The sequence below is a fragment of the Misgurnus anguillicaudatus genome, chromosome 13, assembly GCF_027580225.2.
Source record: "Misgurnus anguillicaudatus chromosome 13, ASM2758022v2, whole genome shotgun sequence".
Lineage (NCBI taxonomy): Eukaryota > Metazoa > Chordata > Actinopteri > Cypriniformes > Cobitidae > Misgurnus > Misgurnus anguillicaudatus.
The window spans coordinates 2237938-2259406 of NC_073349.2; the positions used below are offsets into that span (position 1 = coordinate 2237938).

At 39.1% G+C, this 21469-nt stretch overlaps 1 protein-coding gene across 4 annotated transcripts in view; it reads left to right on the forward strand.

The window, feature by feature from the left end:
- The first annotated feature begins 1366 nt into the window (after nt 1-1366).
- Nucleotides 1367-21469, forward strand: part of cpeb2 (cytoplasmic polyadenylation element binding protein 2) — a 28191-nt gene continuing 8088 nt past the window's right edge. Inside the window, exons 1-5 of one of the 4 annotated variants that reach the window (XM_055187917.2) lie at nt 1367-2501; nt 8654-8911; nt 13560-13650; nt 17701-17751; nt 20784-20807. In XM_055187917.2, coding sequence (XP_055043892.1) covers nt 1614-2501; nt 8654-8911; nt 13560-13650; nt 17701-17751; nt 20784-20807 — 1312 coding nt within the window. In that variant the 5' untranslated portion in view covers nt 1367-1613. The remainder of the gene's footprint in view (nt 2502-8653; nt 8912-13559; nt 13651-17700; nt 17752-20783; nt 20808-21469) is intronic. The other 3 variants (XM_055187918.2, XM_055187919.2, XM_055187920.2) reach the window with 3 other exon arrangements.

Genomic DNA, 21469 nt, shown 5'->3' on the forward strand with positions numbered 1-21469 from the left:
TCTCTGTTAATAAACACGCTTGTAAGCATATTCGTAATTTTGTGTTTCATTATTCCTGGTATTGAATTACAAAGGACAATTACGTATTGGCACAATAGTAAAGGTCAACTGCTAGTACTGGCTATTCCACAATTTATCTGCAACCAAACACCATAGCACGTCTTATAATGCAAGCAGCACACAAGGTTTAATGCATCAGATTCATCAGCGCCTTCTGGTTTGTATATAACTGTGATTCAAGCTGTGATTTTTGTGATTGTTTTGCTGCATTTGCATGTCTGAGAAACCTGCTGCATGTAGTGGACATTTAATCAGATCAGTGATCAATCGTGCATGTTAATTTGTCACAATAGTCACTTCATTGAATCTAAATAAAAGTCTGATTGGCTTAGATCAATGATAATATGATTAATCTCTCCTTATTGTGATTGAATCAACTTAGGTATACAGTATTTATAAGAATTTTCAAAAGCAGTAAGTTATGAAAGATCACTTCACGCCATACTCATATTGTAAAAGCGTTCATTATTGATCAGGCCTGTGGAGACCTCAGCAGTGTGTGAGAGAGAGAGAGGCTTGAAGAGTAAGTGGTTAAAACAAATGCCACATTTGACGTGGGAGGTACAAACACGACCAGCTGTCAAACGGGATCAGATGCTTTAAAAGGTGGACAAAACCAGAGAGACAGAATAATGTCCCCTTGTTAGAAGCATGAGGATGCTGTTTAAGCATGCATAAGGAATTAATCTCCCCCACACCCAAGAGGATTTTAATGAGTTATTTTTAGCATCCAGCGTCACTGCACATTGTGAGGATGCATTTTGCATGTTCACTTCTTTTGTCCTATATGATATAGGCCTAAACTAAGAAATACACTTCGACTAGTACAGTGCACACTGTATGATCCAAGTTACTCAATGGCACATTTACATATTTAATGAAGTACAGAATATACTAGTGTAGTACACTATGTACTACTACGCCATGCTACATGCAATATACTAAACACTTCAATGGCTATAAAACTATTGACACGTATGACATAATATGTACAGCATTAATGTGACCATTAATCCAGACCTTTCATTAATGGCAATATGGATGTTCATGATTTTGGGTGGTGCAGGTTACCAGCTACAGATAATAAAGGCTAAATGTGGAAAGACGATGACACTGGCATGAGCAAACAGCTGACATTTTTCCGAGCATTCAAACCGGAGTGGCGTGTGCTCTGCTGCACCTCCTGAATAATGAACGAGTGACGCGCACATTGCGGCTCTCTGCGGCTCTAGAGCAGGCTGAAAAGGGGCGGGGCCACACACGCGTTGCGTTATGACGCGCGTGCAGGAGTTTTAATCCTCTGCCGCAGCAGCGGATCAGCCGGTAACGCGAGGAGGGGGATGCGCGGTCGGTCGGACGGACGTCTAGAACGGCTAAAAAAGCCGAAGACAATTAAATCTAATATTTATACTTTACGAAAAAGGTGACCGACTCGACCGAAAGCTCCTCCTCTCTCCGAACGGGCTATAGGAAGTTACAGGACACCGTGCATTCTCGTATTGTTCTCGCCGAGGCCTGGGAATACGAAAGCTGGCGTTTTTTGACGCAAATAAATGGGTGATTACGGGTTCGGATTGTTACAGACAGCGAACGTCAGTAGCGGCACAACACTGTTCGGCGGAGGCGCGTTTACACCCTATTCCAGCCCGTCACCGGTGCGCCCCAGCAGCTCGCCTCTGCTGTCCCCTCTTTTCCCGTCACATCAGCGCAACATGCAGGATGAGCCTGCGGGACTGACAGCCACACAGTCCGGCGAGACCAACAGCGACAAGAGCAGCACGACCGACAACGACCTGAGCCGTTTCTCCGCCGCGGGTCACGCGCAGACAGTCGGTGACCTTCAGCACGACCGGAACATACATCATCAGTTAAGTGAGCAGGCTGAGCCTCCCCCACCCCACCTGCCTCAGCAGCAGCAGCAACCCTTCTCCTCCACGGGCCTGGACACCGATGCGCCATCGTCCAAGGTAAAAATTCAGATGGAGTCTCCCAGCGCCCACCACATTAACAACGGCACCGGTGGCAGTAACATGCTCGCAGCCGCTTTTCCGAACCTCCCCCATCAAGAGATGCAGACGCCCGGGGGCGGTGGCGGCTCGGCTTCCCCCACTCTGCCTGGTTTCGGAACGCCGTGGTCCGTTCAGACGAGCTCCCCCCCTCCGCCCGTCTCCAATTCTGCCAACGCAATAAACCCGATACCCACCACCGAAGCGGACAACTACTACCCAGGCATCCCCTCCTCTATCAACCCCGGCTTTTTCCAGAGCTTTTCACCCAACCCGTGCCCCGTGCAGGGTTTCGGGAGCCCCTTCTCCCCGCAGATCAACGTCGCCCCTCAGCAGCCGCAGAGCCGCCGGTCCCCGATCAGCCCGCAAATGCCACCGCCGCAGCAGCAGGGCGCCTTTCTGCAGCAGCGGAACAACTACAACCACCACCACCAGGTGAGCGAATCGACACCAGTACAATACTACAAAATGTTATTACTACGTTAAAAACGCTGTTTTGGCGAAGGATGAAAGTGGCCGTTGAACTGTCATTGTGACGTAACTGCGGCCTTGAAACGCTGCTGTTGCGTCATAATGCCCTGCTGCACGCTCAATAGAACCATTGTGACGTATACAAACGCCACACCGCAGTCCAGGCTAAATGAAGTAAGTTAGCTAGAATAGAACCGTCTTGTATTCTTGCTTGTAAAAATAGCAGGCAGTGCACAGGTTCTGTATGATTCACTGAATGTACACAGTAAACTGCTAACCAGAAAATAAAAAATAAAAAAAATTAAGTAGCAATAGCGGTATATGGGTGTGCATGTTGTATTTCTTCAATGAGATCATTAAAATCAAATAATAAGACTAGAAAAGTCACTAGTCACTGGAAATGCAAGGTCAGACGGAGCCCACTGCATCATGGGATACAGCATTCTGTGCAGGGTGCTCTTGTTGTATATACAGTATGCATACTCATAGTATGCTGTTCTCATAATATGGATATGGGCCCACGGTGCACAAGCTGTTATTGCTTAAAGACTTCACGTGACATTCCAGAGATAACTTGACCTCTAGGGCATTCAGTGAAAACTCCTATTGAGCGCCAGTGATGCCAACACCCTGCTAACTACAGCATTGTTTGAGAAAGCTGCTATTACTGTAATCTGCATTTAAATCTTCACAATACAGCAAAAGCATTTCACTAATATGCTTTGGTGGCCATTTTGGTGGAAGCTGCTGTATCTTTATTTCAAAATACATTAGCGGTGTTTGACGAGTGCACTCTTAAAAATAAAGGTGCTGAATCATGATGCCACAAAAGAACCATTTTAGGCTGTATGGTTCAATAAAGCACCTTTAACAGCTGAAGAACATTTCTGTATCACGAAAGGTTTTTTAGATTATATAAAGGTACAAAACTTTCACATAATGGTTCTTTGAGGAACCAAAAATGGTTCTTTTATCGCTGTGAAATAAAAACCCTTTAAGCACCTTTATTTTTAGGAGTGTGGCGCTGCTATTGCTACATATCTATCTATAGCGTCAAGGCAAAATAAAATATTTTTGGGATTTGCTGTTTAATTTAAATGTAATGAGATTTAAGGATGGAGTCTTCTCCCCTGGATGATCCAGAGAGAAAAACTGTTGACTGGCAAGTAGATTTTTGACAAATCGAACCCAGGCACTGCATTTGCTGTATTTTAGGCCTTGGTGTCGTTTTAGTGGGGGTGGGGTAGAGGAGGGGGACATGGTAGTCACCTGATTTTAGGAGTGGGCTTTTTCAGTTAGTAAACATTGTGCTGTTTTTTGTGGGAGGGGAGACAGAAAGACAGACCAGGCTAGCTAAGTTTAGTTAGTTTGTTTGGTAACACTTTAAAATAAGGTTGTATTTGTTAACTTTATTAAATGCATGCATTAATGGTGCATTAATGCAGTGGTTCTCAAACTGGGCGCCGTGGCCCCCTGGGGTCCCTGAGATGGTGCCGGGGGGCCCCAGTTTAATGACATTTTATAAAATACATTAATATAGTATAAATGCAGTGTATTAAACCTGAAGAATAATGCTATTAACCAACAGCACTACATTGTATAATTTAATAGGATTGGTTTACTTCAAATTTTAAGTTTTATAATGTTTTATGTCATAAATTTTCTTTGGGGGGCCATGAAAGGATGCACCATACACAGGGGGAGGGGGGGCACGGTGAAAAAGTTTGAGAACAACTGCATTAATGTTGCATTAACTCATGTTAACAAATACTTTTTTTAAACAATGATTGGACAAAATTCGATTTAATCAGAGGGTTTAAGTTCACACATGTTTAGGACCGGGAATGCTATTTGAAAAAGTTAACTTTAATTGACGGAACCAGATTCCCTGACCCGAACACGCTAATTCAATGGAGGGAAGATGTGATAGGATTACCTCCAGTTAAGTGCCCTGGCATCTACACCTATCTCATAGAGAAACCAAGCATGGATAGAAAAGAGAGATTGAGGAACTTGTATTAGTGTTGGGCCATATGCCCCATAGTGAGATAGTCCCATCGTAAGCCACTTTGAACTTGTTTATTACAAGCCACTGGATTGGTGATTTTCTGTAAGGTGAGCTGGCAACACTGTCACGACTGCAACCATCTTAAAACTGATGCCATTAATCCGAGCGCGTCATTGATCCCCAGGTGCTTTGAACTTATTTGCGTGCCAGGGAGCAAGTTACTTACTGTATTTAAACCCCTGCGCGCCTACCCACCTCTCTAGTGAAAGGAAATGTAATAGTCACGTGTATTACAAGCTCAGGTGCGAGGAAGAGTCCGAGTCATGCGCATAACAAGTTCAGGAGTGAGAAGGAGTCTGTGCCGCACTCATTACACGCTCTTTTTTTACGCAAAGACCACAAGCCCTTTCATGTGAGGAAAAGTACGCAATGCACATGGTGTCGCAAGTGCAGGAATGTTCATGTGAAACTATGATGATAATAAAAGCATAATAATAATTTAAACTATAATGGGCAAACAAGCCAACCATCGACAAGAAGACCCACTATTGGCCATATGTCTGACTATCATCTACCCATAGTATCGTCTATAGGCACAACCTTATTTAAAACCTCATTATATTGCGTTCACCCATATCTGTCGTCAGGTTTTTTGCCTAGAAATTACTATGAATTTTAAGTTAAATGTACTACTTAATTTTTTAGGGCAACAACTTTCCTCCAATTCTTTAACTAAATTCAACTTGTCTGGGTTTAAAGTGCAGTGGCATTCAGACTAAATCATGCTGCTGTAACAGCTGATATTATTACAAATCTAAAGACGCCTTCTTTTCAGGAGTTGAAATTCGGGGCTCATGTAGGGGTGTATGATCTTGATAATTTTATGTCATGGTTACATCACTGATATTCATGTTAAAATTAGCGCTGATTCATAATTAGAAATAACTAGTCATACAACTGTGCAAAACAACATGATCTCACAAAGTTCCGTGGGATAGTCACAGAATTTTTTGCTCATTTTTCCGTGGCATTCTCACGGATCTCCGCATATTTCCGTGGCCCTGCCCCGGACTTTCTTTTCCGTGCCATTCTCACGGATTGGTTACTCCTTTTTCCTATTTTCAAACCATTTCGCTTCGGTTTAGGGTTAGATTTGGTGTTTGCGTTAGTATGTCACTGTAAGTATTGGTTTATACTATTTTTTCTGATGTTTTCTTCAATATTTTCTAAACTTTAATCAATTGTCGCCTGGCGTTGGGGTTAGAGTTGGGTTTGGGTAGGGATGTCATTTTATGTAAATCTAACCCTAAACCGAAGCGACAATGGTAAGGAAATAGGATAAAACAGTTGAGTAACCAATCCGTGAGAATGCCACGGAAAAGAAAGTCTGTGGCAGGGCCACGGAAATATGCGGAGATCCGTGAGAATGCCACGGAAAAATGAGCAAAAAATTCCGTGACTATGCCACGGAAATTCGTGAGATCAGGTTGGTGCAAAAACATCTAAAAATCTAATAGCAGGAAATCTAATAGCTTGAAAAGAATTGTTTCAGATTGTTTGAAGTTAAAAATAGCAAATGTACTACACACATGTAACTGCACATTATTTTAACATTTATGTTGCTTGACAGCTGTGTACAACTACACTTCATTGCGCAAAACTAAAAACGCATCCTTTATAATTTCACATTGCTTTGTGTTTTTCATTGACCTCTAATGTAAATAATAAATCTGTTATACTGCATAAGGATTATATAATACTCTCTACTGTCTCTATGCTCACTTGTATGGTGTCATTTCTTCTTCAGTATGTGGTTTCATTTGTGCTTCAATTCTGATAACACTCAACATCATCTTTCCCAGTGTCTAGACACCATCAACTGTAATTATCTCTCACGATCCCCAAACACTCAGATTGTACACACCAGATTGTAGGAGCACACATTCTACACCCACATGTGCTCGCTCAATGCTCAAGTCATTACACAGTTACACACCGTAGACATTACAGCGATGGGTGTGGCACTATAGTTTAGGCAACATGCACATAATGCAATGATGACACTCATGTCATATACATAAAAATTGAATATTTGTTCTCTGTCCTTGGGTGTGCAAAAAAGAGAGTGACACAGAAAGTGTGTGGTTGTTACACTCAGTTCACGGGTTGTGCAGTCTTCTTACAACAGGACAGAGTCTGGCCATGCTCAAACTAACACACTTACACACGGGTGATTACAGCAATTCCCAAACATCTCCCTCTTCCCCCTTAATGGTTTTATAATGGTTTTTATTAGGGATATTCATATTGACCGGTTAACCGAAGGTAAGAATTTATTATGAGTAATATTATCAGTTAATAGAAAAAAATATTTGTTGACACGTGCGTACATTATTAAGTGTATGGTTTGGAAGCTGCACAGGGCCGCAGCCCTTCCCTGATCGCCTATAACCTAGATCCTGACCATAAACATTTCTCTTTTTGCACAAACAGAGAAAGAAGATGCTAAACCAAAACTTTTTGAAATGTTTCCTGCTTTAGAAATGGCCACTGTGCCTAGCTTTTAGCTTAGCACATAGCTTTTGGATATATTAAAATAATTCACATCTGCTGTATGTCGATATATTGTCGACTAATGCAAATATTATTATGTTTTGTCCCCACATCGTAGGGATGACCAGGTACACACACACACACACACTTTATACTTGTGTAAATACTAGAGCCCGACCGATATGCGTTTTTTCGGGCCGATGCCGATACAGATATTAGGGAGTAAAAAAAAGACTGATAACGATATATCGGCCGATATTCTTTGTGTATATTATAGTTCAGTATATCCTACAGTATATTATACTACAGTACTGTACATAGAATACACTATATACTTTAACATAATATACTGTATATGAATAAATACAATGCAATGCAATGATCACTCACAAATGTGGTGATCACTCACAAATGTGGTGATCCAACACTTATATTGATGTGACAAAGATATGTACTATAGGCAAGAAGTTAACAATAAACTTTATTTTCCAAAATTAGTTGGATACCAGTGCACTAAACAGTAAACTTGACTTATTATAAATAACTTTAAAACACAAAGAGAACAAAATACATAAAACTTGCATCATTTGCAGTTTTGACGAGAATAACGTTATAAAGAGAAACTTATGAAGTCATTGATTAATATTAGCTTTACAGTAAGTTGTGTACTTCACAAATGAGTTAGCCACTCACAGTTACGAAGACAATGCTTGACGGAGCACAAACTAATGTACGCTATGTTTAATGTTGTGCACAACGTTTTTATAACACAAACCCAGGGTTCCGTGCAAACTTTAGACTTTTATAAAACTAAAGCGTCTTCGCTCCGCCTCTTTTATTTAGCAAGGGTGTAGAGTTGCGCAAGCTTATTGAATCAATTGCTAACTAACAGCACAAGCAGCAGTAATCTCATATAGTGTTATATACGTGCACGGCTGCGCGTAGTTTAAACGTGTCATTTCTCTGTCTCGCGTCATTTCTCCCGCTTGCGTTTTAACTCGCAAGTGGACAAAGAGACGGATTAAAAACACCAAATGTAAGCGGGAATGCGTCTCTCTTGTCCATTTATAATCCAATCGACCAAAGCGCGTCTTAATACCAGGTGTAAAAATGTTGTGAAGAAGACACTGCGTGACTGCTTCCATGCCACCTGAACTGAGAGACTGACTGAAGTGAAAGGGGTGGGGGATTGACTGGTGTCACTACAGTGAGTGATCTGGGTCACCATTAGCAACCAGTATGGCACACTCTGCTGGACAAACAAGTACTTACATCTTTCAAATGCAGTAATGTGTTCTGTAACAAACGTTCATATCGGCGCATATCTGCGGCTTATACGCCGATACAGATATATCTGCGACATGCTCATATCGGCCGATAAAATCGGCAAAACGATAAATCGGTCGGGCTCTAGTAAATACCCTGTCTGTATCTGCACTAGAAATGTAATTACCTCATAACATCCAAGTTTTGTGGCTTTAGTCTATGTTTAAGGTGCTTTGATTAAAAAATTAGCTTTCGAGTATGTCTAAGCACACCTTCTGTTTGCCTCTAGCCCATGATGAAGCAATCCCCGTGGGGAAACCACCAAGGAAGCGGTTGGAATTCTGGAGGGATGAGCTGGGGCAGAGACCATCGGCGTGGGGGTGGCATGGGTGTTCCCGGCTCGGTCAACCAAATCTCTCCCATGAAGAAACCGTTCTCCAGCAACGTCATTGCACCACCTAAATTTCCCCGCTCTGGACCCAAGTCCTGGATCGAAGAAAATATGTTCCGTACTGACAACAACAGCAACACGCTGCTACCCCTGCAGGTATGTGTGTGTGTTTTAGAGATGTGGATAGAGTCAATAGATGGGTCCCTGTAACTCAGATGGTGAGCATGGCGCTAACAATGCCAAGGTCAGAGAGGTTCAATTAGAAAGTAATGCACACACAGATGCAAACTGTATATGCACTGTACATATACACTGTTAGTTCACCGTTGAATCAACATCAAGGACAAGGTTGAATCAACGTTGAATTACCTTTTGATTTTGCAAATTTATTCAACGTAACTGACATTATTTCAATCAAATTTCAACGTTGATTTTTACGCATTTTACAAACCTTTTGTAACCGTTTACCATTCACTGTTGTTTCAACGTTGAACAAACAATTGACCTTTTTTCAACCAAATTTCAACGTTGAAGGTCCGTCATATGTCTGCTGGGTATATACATGGTGTGTGTGTTGGTGAGCACTGTCAGAGGATCTGAAGATAATATTCAGTGACAGTGAGGTCATCAAATGTTTTCGGTGGTTTCACCCTGATGGAACCTGTTTTCTTCCCTCATTATTGTTTGTCTCTGGTGTTTTCTCATAGGCTAACTCAATAAATGTTAAATATAAAAAAATCTTCTTTAAATCATTGTGATATAAAAATAACAATATAATGAGCAAAAATGTGGATTATAGAAATAGTTAGAAAAACAGGAGGTTTTTGTTTATCACCCAGCGCTACCCAACCAAATAAAATATTTTAGTGAATATGTTTAATAAAATTCAGCCTTTTTCTTCAGCACATGATTAGTGCATGGGTGCAAAGCAGCTTTACAGAAAACATTTTAGCTCGAAAACAGTAGCGCAAGAACAGAAAATGATATAAAAACAAGATAATTGCATAATGTGTCATAACATATATCAGAATTCCCCAAGTGAGCAAGAAAGTAAATCTCCAACAGTGTTTAATAGTCCAGATTATAAGTGTTTTATAAAACTGAAAGTAAGAAGCAGCGAAAGTGAGTTTGATGGGGACTCACAGGTTTTGTTTCATTGTTTTGTAGACGAGATGAAACAGCAGGTCATTTACATGTGAATCATTTCAGTGTTTCTGGATACACCCTGTCTGTTAGATTCCCTTTACCCATCACTGCACCTGAAGGAGGGGAGGGGTGCGTCTAGCCTCGTTTCAGGCGTGGTCGTTTTAGGTGACGTTTAAACCTTTACCATATATGTGCCATGTGCGCAATACAATATTTACGTCTGTATAGGTGAATCATACCTGCATGGTTGTTTATTACTTCATAAATAATAATTATTAGGATTATTATTTCGGGGATGAACTGTGACGTTTTGACAGGTTTTGTAAGATTCGCCCATGTAAAGTTGAATTGAGTCTGTTTTGTTAGGCGTTTTCACATCAGAGTTGCGGTTGGGAAAGCGTTTAATCGTTTGCATCATGTAAGCACTCGTTCGAATCATGTGAGGGAAGACAAATTCTCAGCTCAGTTTAAAGAGGCCGATTCCTTAAATGGGTCCACGGGTCTAACAGAAATGAAACGAGGAGTCTGAGATGAGCCCGGTCAGGAAACAGGCTTGACTGAACTAGTATCTATGGCTTTGTTCATTTCCATAAACAGGGTGCCGTTTGGAATTCCTGACATTCCGTGCGCCTCTCCTCGTGTCCTCGTCTCTGTGTTAGTACTGCGTTCCATAGGCATAATGTCTTGTTTTGACAACAGCAAATGAATCGAAGAAAACGGCAGAGGTGTCTATTAAGTGGACTTTTTTAATTTGATTGTTAAATTTCAGAGATGTAGGAAGGAGAAACATTACAAAACACTTTCTCAAGTTCATTTTTAGGCATAGCAGTGTGTTGGGTTAGAGATAACAAAGATAGCGAGCATATCAGTTGTCTTAAAGGTGCTGTATAATGTAAAACTGTATTTATGTAGGCATAGATGAATAATAAGAGTTGTGTACATAGTAATGATATATCATGAGCCTCAAACTCGATAGTTTCTTCTTCTTATGTAAACCTTGTGCATGCAAAAGACCACCGTAAAAAAGACTAATCTCAGCATAACACCAACTGTGACGTTACAGTCGAGATGTACGCACCCAACATTAAATTAAGTACAATGTTGTTACAATGCTAAAAACAAAGTTGTGACTGCTGAATTAGCGCTATATGCTAGGGCTGTGCAATTCATTGTTTTTTTTATTATTATTTTCAATTTCGATTTTTGATTCAAACGATTACAAAAACAAGATAATCGAGGTAAAACAATTATTGTGCCTCATTCCATTTATGTTGTTTCGTCTTTTATTATAAATCCAGTGCGTTGTGACCAGTGCGAATGAATCAGCGGCATCTTTATCTCTCTCTCCGCACATGTACGCAGCTGCTCTCGCTTTTTTCCGAATTCAGATTGCTAGTTATCCTGTTTATATTTGTAAAGTTTTGTGCATTTAATGCGAGGCAAAACTATCCTTCGCATTTAAAATATGAATTGGGTGCCGCTGGACCATTGTGTTTGTAAAACTTCTGAACGTACCACTGACTATTGCAACAACACTATACAAATGCATTGAATTGAGTAAAGTACTAGTAGCTCCCTCTAAACACACAGATATCATATTTTGTCTTTAAGTCCCTCACGAATTTCATTAATTTCTATTCATGGGTACCAAAGACGTCACTTCTGTCGTGCCCGCAGCCATATTTGTGAACACAAATGATCACATTTATTCGTTTAATTGAGGGTTTACCACAGACAAAATGCTGATTGTACAATCTGGAATTAGAAGTCGGCTGCCAGCCAGTTCCTCCAGTTGTTCGCGGAAGAGCGTAAAATAAAAACAAAATCGCATCCTGTGTTATTTGTCATATTCTGTATTAAATTAAAAAGGTCTCATAAAAATAATGTGTAAACATAAGATCTGTTTACACACGCAGAGAGCTACTGAAGGAGCTGCTCTGAGAAACAGCCAATCAGAGCAGAGCTCAACATTATTATTCATGACCCTTTCAAATAAGGTAATAATTTGTTTTTCATTATAAAAGCAATTCTAGGGTTGTAAATGCACATGTAAAACTGTTTCTGGATCATTTTTGCACTTAATAAAGCCACAAACCTTCAACGTAGATATCAGGAAACAATTAAACAGATTATTACAATGCATTCAATTCATTTAGCAATGATTTTTGTGCTCAACAATGTAAAAGTTTTTGGTTACTTTCACTTTTTTAATAAACATCTGTTCACATTTTAAATGATTGGCATCTGTGGATTTTTATGTGCACTTAATGTTCAGTTGTTGTTTGTGTTATTTTGTGTGGCTAACATTGCCATATGCTGTATTGTATCAGTGTAAACCCTTCTTGAGGTATTATAAGAACAGAAAGTGAGAAAGTCTGTTAAATTTCACAATAAACGTTACTAGCAGATTAGGGGAAGAAGTAGTGGAAGAAAAAGAAAGGAATCAGTTCAGCCTGAGCAAGTCTTCATTCATCATGTTCCTCGCTCAGGAACTGAGCTGCTTTTCAGGTGCTATTTTTGGCGATGTCGCTAATGCTATATTTAGCGAGGACAGCACCTTGCCAGTCTCGCTGGGTCTGTAAGTTTCAATGTGAATGGGACTGGATGCCGTAAACAGCAGCACATGAACGATATAAGCACTGGGTTTTTAAAACCTGCTTTACCTGTGGGATGCAGATGGTTGTGACAGATCTGATTGGAGGCACCTGCGCGTGACGCATTGAGCACCTGCGTCCTGTGAGCTTTTCAATCCATCTTCATTATAAAGCATCTGTCTGTGCAGGTGCAACCATTACATGGCACTAAATTAGCATTAATTGAAAAGAGATTTTGTGCTAATTATTTTGAGATTTATTTTGAGATTTTCTTTTGGGTACTTCATGAATCAGTGCGCCACGGGCATCTGGATTTTACAATGTACAAAGACAAATCGTATCAGGTTCTATGAGTTGTTACGTTCACTTGCTTGTCCTGTATTGTAATGTTTGTCCATGTGTGAAGGTTAATGAATAAATAGTATAGTATTTATAATTTCCAATATATATTTATACTATTGTACGTGTATATATATATATATATATGTGTGTGTGTACATGTATGTGTCAGCTGTGCACAGTTCATGTGCTTCCTGAAATAATCACACACACCGGTCTTAGGGCTAAAGGGCTGGCGGATGCGTTTATCTTCACATTCCTTCTCGGGCTCATTGTGGTAATGACACAGATATCCAAGGAATGTTGTTTGGCAGGTGGCGTGACAGGAGTTCGGATGCCCCTTTAGTGTATACAGGAGGGAGGAGGGATGTTCTCTTTAAGCCAACCGAAAATATGTAACACATGCAAATCAGTCTCGCACGTACATTCCTGCCTGCTTAATTCTATGCACAACAGTTTTCCAAAAAAAATTCCATAAGGTCTGCCACAGTATTCCAGGGATTCAGGGGTGACCTGGCATACTGGTCTGGTAGCCAACACAAACAAACTTTATTTCTGTTCAGAGCGACCAGTTAGGAAAGAATGCCATTCCTAACGTGTCTTTACTGTCTGTAATCCTGTCATTACAATACGAATACCATCACATTTTGTATGCGTGATATGTAACAAACTGCTGTTATGTTAAAACTGTCTATCTCCACTGTATCCTTTTCTTTCTACCTTAGGATCGGTCCAGGATGTATGACAGTCTGAACATGCATTCATTGGAGAGTTCCCTGATTGACATCATGAGGGCGGAGCAGGATCCTTTGAAAGGTAAGATCTGCTTCCTGTTCGATGCACTGTTGTCATGGTAATCGCTTTAAATGGCTTTTGAAGACAAACTAATAATGTAATGTACATTGAAGAACAGATCTCTCATATTGTGACTTATTCAGGGTCTTTATTGTCGTCAAAGCAAAGCATTTTCTGGTGAAAAGTTTCTGTGTGTCAGCGGCTGTGTGTGGACATTTTCAATATAAAAAAGTGAAAGTATAAAACAACTTGAGTGGTAAAATAAAAAATGCAATGGATAAGCAATGCCAGAAGACACTATGGCTAATATACACGTATTTTACTCAGTTTAATTCAAAAGTTTTATAAAAACAATAATCCACTTGGCATTATACCTCAAAATGAAATTAAAATCATCGATGTGTGTAGTTTTACTGTGTGTATTTTGTTTCACTCTGGTAAAATCATGGCAGATGGCATTTCACATTAGCACCCTAACAGCACCTCTCAACCATGCTAAAATTGCTGTAATGCTTGGTCTGTTATAGCTTACTGCTTAATTTTAATTCTGTACGTTCTAAGCTGTAACTGAGTAAAATCCCAGCAGAACAACCCGTCTTACAGTCACAGCAGGGCATAGAGTCGAGTGTGAGCGCTGGGTGTGGTGCTGCGCTGGAGCTTCTCGCTTAGCTTGCTGGAGCAGATGGACCAGACACATGGGGTGGCACTAACTGCAGAGAGAGAGAGAGAGAGAGAGAGAGAGAGAGAGAGAGAGAGAGAGAGAGAGAGAGAGAGAGGGGTGTAAGTACAGACTATATTTAGTGCAGGACAGACTCGACAGGCCAGAGGACACAACCGAATAAACGGCGGACATCCCGACGGCTTCTACCAGCCCCAGTTTAGTCAACATAAAATCAAATAAATGTTTTTAATCCATATTTCTGGTCTAGCTGTGCATGATTCAGAATATCTACATTTGAATGAAACAAAACACATTAAATTATACAATGTAGCGCTGTTGGTTGGTAGCAATATTTTTCTGAGGATTAGTTAAACAGAATTTGTGATAAATGTATTTTATAAAATGGGAACCACTGCGTTAAAGCGGGGTTTGGAGGCAGTCTAACCATACAAAACACCAAATTACGATTTAAATATTTGATAAGTTGAAGTGCAGCTGGTTCAGCTTTGGTAACGCACCGTAATGCTCTTTATCGAACAGATCTTGGAAGATGTGCTGAGCGAATTACTTCTTAGAAACCTGCTTAGCAAACCATTGCTGGGTTAATGGTTCATCACAAGCAGTTTTGGCAGCCAGCATTAGAGTTTGTGCCGACATTAAACAAAATACTGAAAACAACTTCAGTGCTGTTGAAATATTAAACACTTGGCACAGATAACGGAGAACTACATGCACCATATTGGTTCGACTTGTGATGTTATTGTACAGAATCAATAAACGGATGAAGCAGAAGTTACTTCACAGCAAAAAGGAACTACCAAAACTTGTGAAGTCTCTTGATGCATCTGTTTGTTAATTGAACAACAGATGGGGTGTATGTGTATGTGTGTGTACTTTCCAATGTTTCTGTACCTTAGCATTTTCTAGTGAATCCAACTTTTTTATTATTAAAATCTGGCTATACTTTGTATTAGGTAGGGGTGCACAATATATCATTACTGCATCATTTATTAGCTGATATTTACATTAGTTATATTATTGGTTTTAGGGCTGAACAATATTGAAGAATAATGCAGTATTTGATAACTTATGCAACACGATAATACTTTAAGGGCTCTATCATACACCCGGCGGAATGCAACGCGACACAAGTGTCTTTTGCCAATTTCAACCCTCCGCAATTATCATTTTCACGTTTAGCGCCATGTTGTTTAAATGGCAAATGCATTTGCGCCCAATTTTGTGCTCATGGGCGTTCTGGTCTGAAAACGAGGTGTGTTCAGGCGCATAGTTTGCGCGTTACTATTTTGAGGCAACTAAAATAGACTGTGATGGTTGAGTTTTTTTTATGCATTGCCCAAAAAAATCTGGTCTAAAGTCTAAAGTCAATGGCACAATATGTTTTTGGTTATACAACGCGGTTTGCTTATCACATATATGACTGCGCAGCATCACAAAAACGCTTTTAAATATGAAAGATTAAAGGATTGAATGTGAAATATTATTATTGAGTCTCTTGGACATAAATGAGGATCGATTATGAGACGTTAGAAGGCATAAAGAGCTGCTTCATCTGTAGCCTGGTAAGTAAATAAATGCTTTGCTTTAAACAAATGCATCTGTTTTTTAAATGCTACCCCACGGATTTATTGTATATGATGACTCTGTACCTGTGGATATGGTGAGATGAGAAACATTTTAAGTAATGCTATAAAAAACTCACGGCACTGTCCAAGTGCTGAAACGCTTCGGCTCTCCGCACGTTTGTAAATTCTTTATCTCTTCTTTGTATTTTTAGAGTACAAACCTTTTCTTGCATATTTATAAGACTCTCATTGGTTTATTACACGTTACATGCAAAACACACCCATTACTCATTAGGGGAATATGAACAGCCCTTTTCGACTGTGCGCTCGACTGTGCACTTTAGACAGTGCGCTTAGATCGTTAAGATAGGGCCCTAAGTTTGTAAAATCTATTTAAATTAAGTTCTAAGCATAAATTCAGGAGAAACCTAAACATTGGTTTTGAACTTGGAGTCTAAACTTTCTACGAGTACAGCAAGCCAAGTTTGTTTACAATTAATTATTAAAAAATAAGGCTCTTCCCCCACACGTACACAGGTATTTACAAAACCATACATTTTTCTATACAGTTTGGGCGGTCGTGTACTTGCAAATGCAGTATCAGGTGACTGAAACCGAACTTTGATAAAAACTCCTGCCAGGTTAAAAATCTGGTTGTTGTGTAACAAGGCAAGTTTATTTGTATAACAGATGAAACCTGAGTTTTTGCTCTGTGATGGTTGAGGGGGAAGCCCTGCAATGGCTTCTGATTGGCTTTACGGATAGAGATATATCGCAATCTTTTGGTTTGGCATGCTCATGACAGCGCTATTTATTGGGTTTTTGCGTGTTTGGGTGGACACAGAGCTGTTTTTATTTGCATTTATTTACAGAAAATGAAATGGGGAAAACATGGTCAAAATAACAATAAAACGTTTTTACATTTATTTTAGGAAATTTCATAAATATACATATTTTGGAAAAACCTTTATATTTATACTCTCATGGGTCTTAGTCTTTTAAATTTGCTGTTTGTTGACTTTATCTCGCTCATGAGGTTTTTTTGTTGGACATCAACAGATACTGGACAGAAATGGCTGTAATAAAATATATATATATATATATATATATATATATATATATAAATTATATATTATATATATATATATATATATATATATATATATATATATATAAATAAAAATTATATTATATATATATATATATATATATATATATATATATATATATATATATATATATATATATATATATATATATATATATATATATATATATATATATATATATATAATTCTTAAATCTACATTACAGTCTCTAGTTTAAATGGATTTTTTGTGTGTAAAGGGCTCACGTGTCTTTGTGTCATGTGACAGAGTGTCAGACGTTTGACTGTATGTGTGTCATGTGACACGTTCAAACTTAAGATGTTCTCCAGCTCAGCTAGTTCATCAAAGTTTAATAGATTTCCATTAGTGTTAGGCAATGTTTCTAATATTTACAATATATTCCAGTTAATTTGCTGGTGATATGAAATGAAGCAATGATTTGTTATATAGCTGAATTACTAGCATTGTGTAATCAGCGCAAGGGTCATGAGTTTGATTCTACGAGAACACACATATTGTTAAAAAAAATGTATCATTGATGTTTCACAATTTGTGAGTTTGGGCGCTTTAAGGTGAACATAACTACAGAAGCACACATGACTTTACAATGGGAATGGTTTGATTACTAATCAATGATTGGTCTGTGTCATCATCATCTCTCTCTCTCTCTCTATTTCTTTCTCTTTCTCTTTCTTTCTCTTTCTTTCATGTTCAGGCCGTGTGGGATGTCCCCACCCCGGCGCTGACGGCCTGCTTATGTTCAATGGTAATTATAACAGTGAGCTTTCTGTTTTCATGTTGTCATTGACACACTCAAATCCACCAGAGAGCATCTTTATTAACACAGCCCAGTGATACGGGACGTGTTCATTCAGTTTATAGGTATGTTTGAGTTTAACCAAAACAACAATGGTGGCCTACAGGACTGTGTTTGTGCTGCTTAACGTGTTAGTTCACCCCAAAATGACATTTTTATCATAAATCACTCACCACAGTGTCGTTCTAAACCATCAAGGATTTTTTTCAGAACACATTTTTAGATGTTTTGATGAAAACCAGGAAGCTTAAACAGCCTGTATAAATGCACAAATTAATTGCCAGCGTATTCTGTGTCTAAACTACTGATGGCACATGGACCTTTTTGGCGATGTCTTTCATTCTTTTCTGGCGAAATGAATTGTGAAACTAACTGAAGTCAATGGGACAGTCACAAGCCTCCCAGTTTTCATCAAAAATATCTAAAAATGTGTTCTGAAGATAATCTCAGCACTTTGTGGTTTAGAAGGACACAGGGGTGAGTGACTTATGATAAAAATTTTCATTTTGGGGTGAACTAACCTTTTAAGGTACTGAGTTTATTAACGCTCCTCTAGCAAAGTTTACAAAATTGTCGTAATTTATTGTAGTAATAAACCTACCTCATTGTCTGTCTAAACAAAACTGCTCAATGCTCGATTGCCATCTTGATTGTTTGTATTCATCATTCTGTAGAAGAATGCAGTGTTTCTTTACAAAGTGACATCGCCATCTACTGGCCTGGCACGCATAATACGTTTTTAGTCATTTTCACAGATCCGTGTAAACACAGATTTTTTTTGACAGCATTGCTGTGTGTGTGTTCTTGCATTTTTTACTATATCGTTGTCGTGTAAACGTAGCCTTAGTCATTTTGGATCAAAGCATCTGCCAAATGCATGAATACAAATGTTGCAAGTCATGTATTAGTCATTATGAGAGACACAAAGTCATGCTATAGCCTCAGCAATTGGCCAATGCTGTAGTTAAATTGGTAAATATATTCACAATATAGCAAGGCATCAAGTGCCTCATGGCTTTTATAAAACAATTACTACAATGATAAAAAAATATTTTATAAAGCAGATTCATGGTCACTAGAAGATTTAATCGCTAACGTGTTGATATGAATGCGGACAGTATATAGACCGTATCTTAATATTTTAGCACATCTGCAGTGCTGTATTGACCCATCAGCGGCACCAATGACTGAACTATTAACTTTTTGAGTTACAGACATCGGCATCACAGTAAAATTACAACACACATCAGGTTAAAGTAATCCTGGGTTGACAAATCAGACACAGTGTCTGCCAGGAGGACTCGGACCATTTTTAGCAAGCATGAACAAATTCACTCGCTGTGCTGGGACTCACTGTACCCAATTTAGTTTACATCTGACATTAAAGGGATAGTTCACACAGAAATACAATTTCTGTCATTATTGTGTACTTTTTTATTTGAATGAATTAAGCTATCCATTGAATACCTCCGTATTTTTTTTTCCTACTATGGAAGTCATTGGTTACCATCAGCTGTGTGCTTATCATCATTTATCAAAATATCTTCTTTTGTGTTCACTATAAATTCATACAGGATGAGAAAATGATGACAGCATTTTCATTTTTGGGTGAACTAACCCTTAAAAGCATTTTCAAATTTCACATTCGTGTTGCCAGATTTTTTTGTAACATCCACTGCTTTTCTGAAGAAAAGGATCACAATAGTTTGCACTGTAAACAGAAATGCCATTGCAAAACTAAGACAAGGCTTTGTTTTGTGATCTTTGTCTGGTTCATTAATGCTGTTTGGTATTGCAGTTGTTGAAATCCCTTAATATTAATCTTCTGCTCAGGACGCACCCTGTTGTTATGTTTGTGAGGAAGATAAGTTTGCTGTTACTAGTGATTGAATTTTTCTGATGGACAAAACACTTTTATAGAGTTATATATGCAGATAATTTGCAATGGGCTCTTGGACTAGTAAGCAACCATTCAAATTCCCTTAACAATGCAACTAAGCTAAGCTTCAGCAACCCCCCAAAACATCTTTACAACCATATGGCAATTTGGTAAAACATAAAAAACCTGTTTGATTTGTGGCAGCAAGTTTTGCATGGAGAAGCATCACAAAAACTATTACATTTTCAGTGTTTCAGACACCCTGCTGGTTATCGTCCTAAGCGTTTAAATGGGTTCAGGGGCCGCTAAGGACGTGTGCTAAAGTAAATCACATGGGTTTTAAGAGCATGTTGGTCAGATGATCCAGTGAAACGTGTGCTGTGTGTCATGTGAGGGGTTTTCTGAATTATTGTGCTTTAAGTAATTAAGACAAAATATGCACACAAAATATCTCATATTGAACCTTCACCCTGCTAATAAACAGACTGCAAGTAGTTAATAGATAATAATCTTACCTAGTGACCAGAGCAATTTTGATGATGGGTTTACCAAGATGTTGGTTAAGTTGGTCAATTAATATGGTCATTTTGGTTTTGTTTACTACCAACACACTAACATCTAATGTTTGAATAACCAGCGTACCCATTAAGCACACAAAACTTGCCAGGACTTCCTGTAATAGAGCGCATTAAGCAAGTAGTACTGGGTAATATATGCTGAACATTTTAATATGGTTTAACCAGCTACTTCCATCTTAAACCAGCTAAGACTTCCAGCCTGGTCATGCTGGTTTAAGCTGGTCTTCCAGCCTAAAAAATATATTTTCCAGCTAAAACATGCCCAACACCCATCTAAAATCAGCCTGCTGCTTAACCAGCTAAAACCAGACTTGGAGACCAGCCTAGACCAACCAGTTTTTTAGTAGGGATAGCAGTGATTTTAATGGTCAGTAACTTCATGACAGGGAACATTGTTGTAGTTATTTTCTAGATTAAAATGCATACATCGACAAAACGTCATTCAGCAGCACTAGTTATTTCAGCAGACCAGCTAAACAGTCCGGTGTTTCATAGTTTTCTGTATTGTTTTTGTTCACATGCAGCCAGGAGCTATGGGAGACGACGAGGTAAAATCCATTTTCTTTGTTAAGCTATCTGTGTTGGCATGGCAGTATTTGATGTGTATGTGTACAGTGCTTGCGTGTGTATTATGCGCTTTTGTTTACTCAAAAGCTATGTATTGTTTCAATCCTTAACGGCTTTTAATAAGGTCATTTGATCAGGTTGTTAGAGTATTGAGGTTTATGTCTGATATAATAAGCAAATATGATGAGAGCAGCTGTGATTTTGAAATCAGATAGATCGGTTCAATGATCGGACCCTGGCTGCATTCACACTTTGTCAAGCATCACGGAGCATCTCGGGTGGTCCGATCACAAATAGACAGAGCTAAAAAAGGTGCAAAAGGAGCCCAAGATATTTGGTAATATTTGATGACTCACACAGATGCGCATGTAGTCTCATCACATATATCCTGCTGTAACATCTTGCACAATCAGATGTTCAGCCCTTTATATTTGACACCATAGACTGTGAGTACTTGTGACAGACACATTCATTGCATGTGCTCTGTGATTTTTACAAATGTATGCAAGGGGCATGCGCAGACATGCGCAGACGCCTACACGTCCATGCAGCTATGAAAATCAGGTTATGCATTGTGCGTAAAACTAATACTTTAGTGATTCTCAATTGGCCTGGATTGCCCCAGGCAGCATTGAAGCCCAAA